The sequence below is a fragment of the Falco biarmicus genome, chromosome 12 (assembly GCF_023638135.1).
Source record: "Falco biarmicus isolate bFalBia1 chromosome 12, bFalBia1.pri, whole genome shotgun sequence".
Classification (NCBI taxonomy): domain Eukaryota; kingdom Metazoa; phylum Chordata; class Aves; order Falconiformes; family Falconidae; genus Falco; species Falco biarmicus.
Window position 1 is genome coordinate 26,513,071 of NC_079299.1, and position 12,576 is coordinate 26,525,646.

A 12,576-nucleotide genomic window follows, 5' to 3' on the forward strand; every position below is an offset into this window, starting at 1 on the left:
ACAGCTTTGTGTAAAAATATACAACTGTAGATAATACTACACACAGCCTACAAACCAAAAAACCAAATCATAAAGGACATATAAACCTAAAACATCAGATGGAGCCTTCCTGAATTTATTCATTGGAGGCACACTAGAAATGTCTACATTGTGTCCATTAATGTCACACAAAACTTTACAATGTGGTCTTAGAACATTAAAAAAAAAAATATGTAAAAGCTCATTTTAGTAATCAAAACACTCTGTATGTGTTAACTGATATAAATCTGTGATGCAATTAAATTTGCCCTAGGATAATTCTTGAAGTCTCAATCTTTATTTTACTTTTTTAAAAAAGCAAGCCTGCTACTTCTATCATTAAAAGTCCCAGGCCATTAGATGACAAATTAGCTTTTGCTTTTCCAAAACCCAATAACATTTTTTTCTTTTTAAAAAAATCCTCATGTGATAACGAATAAAACACAGCATCATTTTTAACAGTGAAACAAGTAATTGTTGATGTGACTAAAATTCTCTAAGTATCCAATTTCTTCAAGATATCTGTAATAAAAAGCATGTAGTTACAGAAACATTGGTGGCCATCTAGCTGTTTACTCACCCATTTCCTGTCTGGTACTGCAGATTCCTGTCCCATATTTTTGTAACTCTATGGTCACAGTTTTCAAAGCGTTAACATCCGTTTCTGCAAAGCCGAGGTAGTTATAAGAACCCATATTGATTACATTCTTGATAGTCCTTCCTGTAAACCTATAATTAAAGAAAATCTTAAATAGTGCAACTTTCCCTCCAACCCCAAACTAAAAGAAAAAAACCCAAAATTTTCCCACCAAATTTTATTCCACTGCCTAATTCCTATTTGGGAATTCACAATCTTCATACTTTAATGTTCCAAATGTTTTTCTAGCCTTTCTGTTTTCCTGACTAAATACCGCTTCTTCATCAGAATGTTTTCCAGATTCCAAGCTGTAAATGGCAATATACTGGTATTAGGTGAAAGGGGGCTTCTATGGATTTAAATAAATAAATGAACCTAGGACTGTATTTCAGGAACAACTTACAGACCTATTTTTTCAAGCAAATTGTCAACAGCTTCCACAAAGTCATCAGTGTTCATGTACACACAGAAATTAAACATGAGGAAAATATTGCAGGAAACACTATGATACATTCTCAATAAGCTGAAATATAGTCAACCTACACATTGTCTATGTGGTGAATTTCCATATTTATTTAATTCAGTAACAGTTGCGGTACACTGCAATCAATCTTCAAAGCTGTGAACTGCTTAAAACTCACTGCCAAACCCTCACTACGTAAGTAGGAAGCCACATTTACGCAATGCAAGAAATTATGATTTAAATCGTAATCAATGGATACAATTTTTTGTTGTAATATTGACTAAATGTCTGCTGTTCTAAATGAAGCGTACATAGTCTTACTTGTGCTGACACACCAAATATCCATATTGATAGCATTCTGTCCCTTCCATACTGCATTTCCAAACAATATTCAGAAGAAAGGGAGAGATTACCAGCACAGCACTGATTTCAGAAAAGCATATGCTGATGTATATTAGTTGGGCATCTAGGTATGAGGGGCTAGGTGCAACTTTCTGTGCTTTGCAGATGTATTGGAAGTACTCTTACGAAGCTGACAGCTGCAGAGTGTAAGCTGACTCACCTAAATGTCCAGTTGTAATCATCTGTAACTCGTTCCATGAGGTCAAACTGTGGCCCTGGGACACTGCAAATTGGACGATTCCAGTTATCCCGTATTCTCATATAGAGGTTTCTGGTGTAAAAGTTCTCAAAATCTTGATAAAGTGGCACAAAGTCCTGGTTTGAAAACATGCACAGGGTTATGTTGCTAGGGAAATGTCTGCTTTGTACCCAAGTCAGTCCCATTAAAAAGGAAAAATTGATTCATTAGCAACCAGAGAGCTCTAACAGCCACGTGTTCCTATGTTACAAACAACTCCAACCAACAAATATCTTACTTCAATTCCCTGGAAGTACAGTGTTGGCTTTTTTAGGAGGAGGGGTTTTGTTGTTGTGAGTTTTTTGTTTCTCTTTAACAAACAACAAGTTGGCCTAATTCTCCAGTCTAATATTTGGAAAGTTGGAAACGACTCATGATTCTTTCACTCGGAGAAACAAAATGTTTCAGCTTGGGCATTTTGCTATGTGTGGAGCAGATTGCAGAACTAGGATAAACAACTCGTTAGATTTCATGAAATGCTGGATACATAAGATTAAAGATAGTCCAATGTATCTGATCTGGGCATTATTCACCTAGACTGGACATGCAAACAGCCAGTGAAGACAACTAGTTTGGTTGACAACTGATTTCTATCTATGGATTTTGCTTGGAAATTAAATTAAAAGAATGGTGTAGAATCTCAACAAAGTTTTATGTGAAAAACCAATATAGCCATATTAGACATTGGTTACAATAAAATGAAAAAAATAACATGGCATGTAGTTACATATGTGGGAGACCGGAGAATTAAATGAGCTTGTAACCCACGGTGGATGGCAAAAAGATTTAGCTGGCATGTCTGCAATCAAAATAGCTCAACAAATGGCCAAATCATGAAGCAAATTGAAAAGGGTATTCCATGAGAACACTTATAGAAAGACTATACTATGATATTTCATTAAGTTGTGCCTGCACCTTTGAAAAGCAAAAACAAGAAAAAAATTGGGGAATTTTATTTGTAAGTGGAACAGTAACACTATTGGCATTTTCCCTCCATTATGTCAGGTGCTACTTACTGTAAATGATGGCTCAAACTGCACAGAGAAAGAGGAGAAAAAAAAAAAAAAATCTAAACAAAGTTGGAAGGCAATTGAGCTTGCCGAGGTGCAAGTTTCACTTAGAAGAATGCGGGATGAAAAAATTTCCAAGTTAGGACTCAAAAGAATTCAGGCTACATTAACTTTGTGCTGGTACAATGATTCCTGAATACTCTGTGTCCAGTAGTTCAGCAACTTAAGTCAGCAGTTACAAAGATGTTAGCTTTGCCTTTAGTTATGGACAAAGCAAGACCGCCGGATGGGACAAAGAAAAATTTGGGTTTAAGAGATCTGGAGAGATAATATGTTTAACAATAAGGCATTTCTGAGTTTTCTTTTTCTGTGGATTGACCTAGTACACTGAGATTCTATTTTGCTTAGAGTATTCTGACACACTTAGAACAAGGTGAACATCTCTTTGGCTGAAAATTACGATTTTACATATGTATAGGTACATATTCATACACACAAGTTTAACTATACTGCAGTGTGTGTCATTCCTCTCATCCCTATGGAATGTTCTTCTCTAAGGTGAAAGTTGTCTGCCTTGTTACTTTGGCAGGTTATTCTACACAACTTGAAAGGAGGGGAAAACTCAGCTGTGGATACATAATGTCTTTTTCATACATACTTTTTGTTGTTCTCTCTCAGTAGCAACGTTACGTTTTTCTAGTCCCCAGGCTCTCATAAAATCTCGCAGGTAGCCAAATACTGTTCCCACTCCAAAACCCAGGAAAGTAAGAACAGCAACATACATTGGTGCCTGTTCAAAGTGCTCAATAAATGTTTTTTTGTAGAGAGTTCCATTTGATATGCCATTCTTCTGAAAATATAGAACAGAAACTTGTGATTAATACATTTAATCTCATCAAAGATTACATGTTAGATCTTGAGGCAAATATTTTTCTGCAATATGCTACAGATTAGGAGAGACATTTAGAACTGACACCGTATCAGGTGGTTCAACCTATACCTTAAGAGCATAAATTGAACATATATATATATATACACCTTCAAGTTTCAATGCTGCGGTTGTTACTGACCACTATAAGTATCTTCCATTTTCTTTCCTCTCCACCAATGTTCTCAATTGCATCTGTCTTCAACACCACTCCCTTGTCTATTTTGAAATGTGAAACTTATAAAAGATTGGCAACATATTATTGTGTAATTGGACAATTATTTCAGAGGTGATTAAATAGAAACCACAATACTCTGTTCTTGCAAGACAGAGCTATAAAAAGGGAAGGGCAGCATTAAAAACTCACCTACACTGCACCTGACTCTGCTTCTGGAAGTCTTGTGTAATACATTGCAGCAACTAACCGATACACAACAAATCCCATCTGAAATAGGGCAGCTTTACCACGGTACTCCTCAGATCTGAGGAAGTATCCAAAACACCTATGATCTTGGCCTTCTATTTCTGTTCTGCTTTTATAAATGCTTTTAATCATATTTTCAGTGACCTTTTCCATACTTCTAAGGGAACTTAAAAAAAAAGGGGGGGGGGGGAGGGAGTGGGGGTAAGGAAAAAAAAAAAAGATAAGAGAGACACAGACATCCTGCTTGGTGGAATTAGTGACCCTGTTGTGAGGAGCTTCTAGAAATTTACAACCATGTGGGGACAAAATGTTTTGTCTTGAAGATAGTCTAAAATTTCCATTTTAAAATTAAAGTTTTTTAGTTTCAATCTTCTCAAACCAACTTTTATTCAGTAGCTAATCAGATTATTCTTTGGAAGAGAGGTAATTCCTTTATTTCTGCAAAATATGATGGCATTTAGAGATACTGGCTAGTAATAACCAACCTGCCAATTCAAATATAACAAAATTTAATCCAGAAAAAAGTGTCCTTTGTTAAAAAAAAAAAAAAGACACACAAGACATTTTTGCACACATTATAAAGCAAGACTTCCAACATATAAATCCCATTAATACATTGCTGCCTATGGGATGGATGAACTACAAAAAGTAGATTATCTATTTATGTAATGCAGCAAGCTGAAATAGAATCATTATATTAAGAACAACTGCAAGTTCATGGTACTTGTCAGACCTAAAGTATTACTAATCTTCATACTGCATTAAAACACCTTTATCCTTAAAACATTTTGAGTTCAGTAGCAACTGGCTGTTCAATCCTGGATTCACAAAGTTTTCTGGGGTGTGTGTGTGTGTGTGTGTGTGTGTGAAGACAAAAAGGTTTTGCCCACAAGACAGAATATAAAGATTTTGAAGGAAACCAAAAAAAAAAAAAAAAAAGGAGAAAATTGTTAGCAGGGTTGAACAGAAACCATTTAGGCTTTGGAAAGACTTACTGCCCTGTGAGGGAGAAGGAATGCAGGGCTGGCTCTCAACGTGTGAGTGTAGGCAGGCCTTGGGAAAAATGCTATACATGCACTCCTACCTCAAGCTAATTGCTCTTTTAGGGTAAACTATTTACCATGAAAAACATTTTATGAGCATGAGTTAAATACATGGTCAAGTCATATTTCACATGAGTCACAACAGCTGTGTGCATACAGTGTGAAGATAAATTCAAGGATTAAGCTCAGTCATCTTACCTTACATGTGCCATGGGCTAAGAGCATACTTATGGTCATCTGTGGCAATTCAATTGACATTGTAGCTTGTCAAGCTGTGACGATGTGGTAATGCACTTGAGCCCGGAGGAGAAAATTAGCATGGTGATTCTGTTTATAAATTTTATTAAGAAACACTTTGTTGTCACTTCTCTTATGGATGAGGGAACAGCGAAGTTCATATCCTGCACTGAAAAATCCTTCCAAAATAAAACTCTTCTGTGTGGAACTGTCATTTCAGCTGCTGCTGCTTTATGCAGTATGACATGCATTTAAACAGGTAACCACTGTCACCTGCTACCCTTAATACAAACAACTAGTAGTAAAAGGCATCAATAGTAGTAAAGCACTAAAGAATGAGGAATCAGAATGCAACCCATATTCTCCAGTTTATGAATGACTAAAATGAGGGGTCTTCAAATAGCTCAAGGTTAGTATAAGGCTGGGAGAATAAATTCAAAAGAACACAGTGACGTCTCATCTGAAAACTAAAATGAGGAGAGTAAAGAATGTTTGATCCAACCCTAGAGTCCCACAAAGTAGAGAAAGGGTCTCAGCATTGAAATAACTAAAACAAGTGGATTTGCTGCTTCTGGAGAGCAGTAATAATGATGCTTTTGTGCAGCACTTCAAATCCAGACTTTGGGATATAGGTCATTGACTGAACATCATGAGGAAGTTCAATTTCAGCCAACTAAATGGTCAGTGGATGAATGGTTAATTGCCATTGTGCATTACTTTACTGTTGATTTTTTATATGTTATCATAAAGTTTAATCTGAGAAGAAAGAGGTGGGATTGGAGACCGTGCATTTAAAACACCTAGACAGTGAAGGTCGATGTAACTAAGCTGTTGCTGGCACCAAAATTAAATACAGCAAATCTCCTACAAATGCCTGAAATGATTCAGAGATCACTAGTTACACTAGTTACATACTGGGTGCTCTGCTGAATTGTACACTCACAAGTATATTATTATCTGTAATAACACCTGTAGTAGGCAGTAAATTTTCTAGCTCCATACCTCAACTCTAGCAATCCTAAGTAGCAGACTATTAAGCAAAGATTCTAAAAACTAAAATGATACTTTCTTCAGCATATTCTCCCAGCTTCCAGCAATGGTGGCTTTGAGACTGCATGAGTCTGATCGTGTTACCACATTTAATAGTAATCAGAGGATAACTATGAATTTGTTCATAATTGCTGAACCCATAGACTGTGGAAAGGAATTATGAACTCTGATGATTGATTTAAACTGTAAAAACAGTATTTATTTTGTTCTACTATAAAATTGCCTAATAATTTCATTTGACAATTTACTTTGCCGTTGTTGTCTGTTAAGCTTTTCTACTCAATTACACAACTCATAATTTTCTGTTCTTCAATGACGTCTGCCTCTCCACTTGTCTCTTCCCAAGCTGAAGAATCTTGATCTATTTAATTCTAATCTAGTCTAGTGTTGTTGTACTTGCACAGATTTAAAAGATAAAAAAAATGATAAAAATCCATATTTTAATGCTCAACTTTCTCTTCACTATACCAAGTTCAGTAATACTTTTTTGAGATGCAGAGGAAGGGAATTAAAATTGCATACAACACTTGAGGGCACAGTATGGATTTATAAATCCGTAAATGACACTTTGTCTTGTTTTCTGTTGCTTTTCTAAAGTTTGTTAACATTTTATTTGCCTTTTCTGCCACAGTTCACCGTTTCAGAAATATCTCTTATGATTACAATATATCCTTCCTTAGACCACACTGTTGCTTGTGCATTTTTAGGATCATTTCCCCCTCCAATTAATTAATTGGTTTTTACTTAGTGACCTGCAGTTCTGTCTGTTTTTTTTTTAACAGCAATACACACTACCAAAGAGTATTTTCTGCAATGTTTGTTGCCCAGAGCTAATATTTCACTACCCTGAAGAATTTGGTCTTGTCAAATCATATTGTCACCTATTTCTCTCTCCCCCTTTTCCAGACCATTGGTAAAAATGTAAGAGAGTACAGGCTGAATTAGAGATTCCCGTGGGACTCCATTCCCTCTATCTCCCTTGTTGCCTTTTCAAAAATTGTCTCTTATATGTAATCTCCCATTTCTCTGGCAAAAATGTCAACTTAATCAGCAGCCCAGAGTTACTCAGCAATTTTATGTTTGTCTTCCTCTAAAAACCTTGAGTAAACACCCTTTGTCATATCGTAATCTGCATTTTATTGGCTTGTTTTAAAAATTCTGCTGGCATTCCAAATCAGAATGGTTTCTCAGTAGTCTGACACAGAGTTAAGCACACTGTCCAGGCACAAATGCAAGGAATCTACTGATACAATGTAAAAAGACACCCAATCCAAAAAGGTTACAGATGAAATTCAAAACCAATGGATGTTTTGCCATGGATTCTGAAAAATCTAGGATTTCATTGACTTCTTGGAAACCAAAAACACAATCAGGATATGCAATTTCTCTGTGTTGAATATTTGCTTAGCTTATTAGATCATTCTAACTTTTTGATACCAAAGGCCGCACTGGCATATCAGCCTTATAACTCTGAGCGCATTATAACTCTGTAGCACATAGCTATAGAGAACACGTCAGCAGATTTGGCAGCTGCCTTAAACCACAGCTGCAAATTGGTTTCCAGTAAGGCACATAAAGAAAAATAATTCCTAGGGAAGATTATGATGACAAGGAAGTCAACAAGAGTGATGCCAGTGCAGTAAAGTCGGCTTTAAGAGCAGTACCTCTTAGATCCTCATATCCTGCAGTTACCCAAAGTATTCTGAAACTCTTCCCTAATGAAGAATTCCCTTCCTAAATCCCTTCAGTTTTAAAATGGAGAAATTAACGCTAACAAAAAATCTGAGTGCTATTAGAATGGATATCAGTATAAAACACTGAATATAACAGACACATAATCTTAATCAAAATATCTTGCTCCAATAATAACATAAACTTATCTCTAAGCCTATTAAAAACACTCCTGGCAACACCTTTATAAGGAATAACTATAAAACATGATATTTGTATTAGCAAAGAAAATTAAAAGATAGCTATGCAATAGCATGAATAATACTTGAATATACTACCCTTAAAGTTAGAAAATTTTTCATTGCATTTAGGTCCTGCAGCCTCTGGGATAGTGCTAGTTGGCATGGGCCAGATTTTGTATCAAGGGGAAACCTAAAAACTGAACAGCATAGACATAGTGTCACAGTACTAAATCTGTGTGTTGGCCCTGATTAATTTACTGGCAAAAAGGTAACCACCTATGCTGGCATAAGTTAGGAGTAAATCTGTGTGACTGGAGCTGCATCAAGGGAACTGAGACCCAAGAATTCATGTATTCATGCAAGTCTGTTCTGTAGAGACAACATAAACTCTAAAGAAATCCAGAAATCCCAATCTGCTTTTGAAACCCTCCTTGAGTAAATATTTTTTGAGCTCTTATGGCCACTTCCAATACAGCAGCAGTAGGTGCAGAAAGCTATATCCTTGAAATAAAACTACTGGGAGAATAATAAAGCATTTATCTTTAAATATATGTTCTCCTCTAGGAATAAAATCTGATCCAGAAATGGATGAAATTTTATAATTTACTCTCACTCAGTTTCAGAAGAATGTTTCTTCTGTTTCTTGATTACAACCTATTAAAAAAGCAATGCAAGGTGACTGATCTACATAAAGCTTCCGAGACAGATATGTATATTAAGAGATAGGTGTTGAGAACTATGAACCAACTGATAGCCATATTTGCTCAATATCTGCACATTTCAAGATGAAATTGAAATCTTGAGCAAATTAGGACAGTGTGTTGCTTCAGCTAAATACTGATGGGAGAACAGACTGATAATCACTGATGCAAGATCTGGTTGCTTGCAGATGGTTTGGTTCAAAACAGATGTTTCCTCCCCAACATTAGAAGAAAAGCATATGGGACAAGATCCTAAATGTGGGTGATTTTAGATGTCCTAGGATGTGTGAGACAGCCACATGGGTGTGACAGGACCTGTAGAGGCCCGTACCCTTCTGGTGCAGAAGCTGAAGACGGGGTACTGCAGTTCCATTTTATCTGTGAGAAGAGTATGGACTAGCTGAATGTCACTGAGAGCTTGCCACTGGATAGTCATAATTTGAAGTGGCTGATGTGCAATTCTGTTCCCTATGGATCATTGTCACCAGAAGGCTGGATCTCAAAAAATAAAACTGTCAGGTTCTATGCAAATCCACCAGTGGACTGCAATAATTAAAAAGTTTTCATAAAACCACCATACATAGGCATCCATAAGACATTGGGGGATTCTTAATGATTGTATGCAGTTCCCCAGGAACAGAAAAAAGGAAACCGAAACTATGAAAAACAAAAGTTTCCTATAATGAATGTACTATTGACACAAATTGAGATTACTTCACAAATCTCTTCAGTTACTGGCAATGATAACTTTTACTTTAAGTATGTGGTTTCTTTTCTGTTACAACACATTTCAGATCTTACAGGCTCAAGTTTCTAAAACACAAACCAAAAATCAATACATGGGGAACTCGTACATATACAGACAAAACTTAAATTACAAATAGTTGTGAAACTTCTATGTCTAGAGGGTGCTAAAATGAAGGTCACAGCCTCTTGCAATGTGACAAAGCCACAGGAAAATATAATCTTCACACAAGACAGACCATAAATAGGAACCAAGCCAAAAAACCTTTAGTTCTTATTACTGCATGTCTGCAGAATCCTTGTTTAGACTGATTATTGATTTCTGCTGAACCTTCAAGAAAAAAATATATGCGTGATAATAAGTCAATCAATAAGGACTAAGAGTAAAATTTCCAAGACTGTCCAGAAGGTTTAGGAAATATAGAACACCTTTAGAATAACTTGGGAATCCATGTGCAATTGAACTCATCAGAGGTTTAGAATTTAACAACTCAGGAACTCTGAAAAGTTTGTTCCCTGTAACGGTATTAGCTGCTGCTTGTTCTGTTCTGCTGCTTGAGTTTTGTATGAAGATTGGGTCCTTTCACCATACTTTTCACAAGCACCAGTAAAATGGTTTTCATTTTTTAATCAACTGTCATCTAATTACTGTCTAGAAACTTGCAGACTCTCTACAAATTCATGACAGCATACTATAGGCCAATACCCACAAAGGTATGCAAAGACAGGACCTTCACCTTCCAGACTTGCATAATTTTTTCAGTTGAGCACAAGTGAAACTCCAAAATATTCACCTTGTAATAAATTCTTTCAGCACCAAATAGTCAAGTCCTGCAATGCTATGACAATAATGCTATAAAAATACAGATCTGAATGATAAGCACATTAGAAATATACAGTTAAAAAGAAAACATCATATAATAATTAGGAAAACAATACCCTTACTATATAATTTTCAGACTGACAGTGTACTCTGATGCTAAAATGATACTTTTGAGTGCAACACGGGAGGTTGAAAGGATGCAGAAGACATTATAAATAACATTCAGGAAGAAAAGAAGTTGGTAAAAGCCTAGAGACAGAAGTGGCAAGAGGTCCAAACAAGAACAAAGATGATCTTGGAAGGTACATATTTTGTTATCTTAATTTTTTAAGTTTTAATGCAGATATTTATATTCATTCATGAAGTCTCTTAGCCCGATACATCAGGATATGAATTTCTAGCCCTGCACAAAGCACAAGCAACATGCATTCCGGCATCAGTGAATGATTATTTGCAACTATTAAGTTAACTGTCTACTGTGTGCAATTTTCGTAAAACCTATAGATCAGCGCTTTTCATCTGGTATGAATTTGGTCCAGCAAGTAGAACTGCATGTTGCAGAATGGTCATACTACAGTGTTTGTCAAAAGAAAGGTTGCACACATCTCTCTACAGTACCAAAGCTTAAAGTCATACACACTGACTTTAGAAAAAATACCACTAAGAAACCATAAAAACGTAATGTGATGATGGAGACAAAAATCTAAGGAAGCACTACTTTGAACTGTAGGTTTCAGAAATTGCAATATAAACCATGACAGATACTATCCAATACCAACCAAGGCACTTACATCAGACAGTACATGGGAGATAAAAAAAATCCTGCATAGTAAGCTCTTCTCCCAATGGCTTTACATCTGTACATTGCAAGTAATAGCAAGAAACTGCTCTGCTTGCCATTACCCCCTGAAATTCAAAGCAGACTCAACTCCATATAACTAGGGATGCACAAGGGCAAAGATGGAGTTTAGTAATTTCAGATTACTAGAGACAAAACAGTGAAGTTCACTACTCGGAGAGATACTTAAAAACAGCAGAAGGTATTTCCTAACCTTACAGCAATCATGGAGTAGAAAGCCAGGCATGTTGAATCAGACAAAAGAACTGGATGAAACACCTAGGTTACAGCAATCCTGACATAGTTCGGGGCATCAAGTTGCAACAAGTGTTCGCTATTATTGCCAAAGCTTATAGTAAGCTACAAGATTTGCACTGCCTGGCCACATCAGAATATCTCCTGATCACTCAAATCCCATAGCTTTGGCTTTAAGAATAAACAAACAAACTAACAAGATGATAATTAAGTGGTATCACTTCAAAGGCTGTTGGTTTCTGCACATCACTGGTGATGATCTGCTAATACAGGAAATTTCTCCCAGAAATGATATAGCATTTAGAAATTAATTCTGTGCACCTCATATACCTTTTTGATAAGAAACTTATATTCGTTGGGATCAAGACTAGCTGAATGGAAGGATACTTGAGATGATCCAACCAGAGTGTTAATGATTCTGCCCAGTGTGGATTCTGAACTAAAATCTCCTTGAAACAATCCACCAACTCATTTGCCCCGCTAGTGACTTTGCAAAGAACACCAGAAAACGTTTTAGCTAGCATCACATTGCCCTCCCAGCAAAATTATTTTGTGAAGAAAATGCTGTAGGTGAACAGACAGATCTTATGCATGAACTTGCATAACTGAATCATCATTGGATCCCAGAGCTTTTCCCATTATATAGTACAACAGCTTCAAACAGGGCCAGGCATTTGCACGGGTGACCAATGGAAACAGTTTAATAATGAGACACACATCCCTGATCAGAATGGATGTGTGTCTGGACTTCCCTGGATCACACCAAATACAAGCTTCAGTCTTAATTATGTTAAAACTTCAGAAACAGATGACAGTACCAACTTTGATGAGGATTTCTGGAAGGTATAAATA

General features: G+C 36.3%; 1 protein-coding gene across 1 annotated transcript in view; it reads right to left on the bottom strand.

The window, feature by feature from the left end:
* The window catches only part of SPTLC3 (serine palmitoyltransferase long chain base subunit 3), an 86,830-nt gene that overhangs the window by 49,366 nt on the left and 24,888 nt on the right, over positions 1–12,576 (bottom strand). The window contains exons 2-4 of the mRNA XM_056357442.1: positions 3,427–3,618; positions 1,681–1,835; positions 599–747 (exon numbers count right to left, since the gene is read on the bottom strand). Coding sequence (XP_056213417.1) covers positions 599–747; positions 1,681–1,835; positions 3,427–3,618 — 496 coding nt within the window. The remainder of the gene's footprint in view (positions 1–598; positions 748–1,680; positions 1,836–3,426; positions 3,619–12,576) is intronic.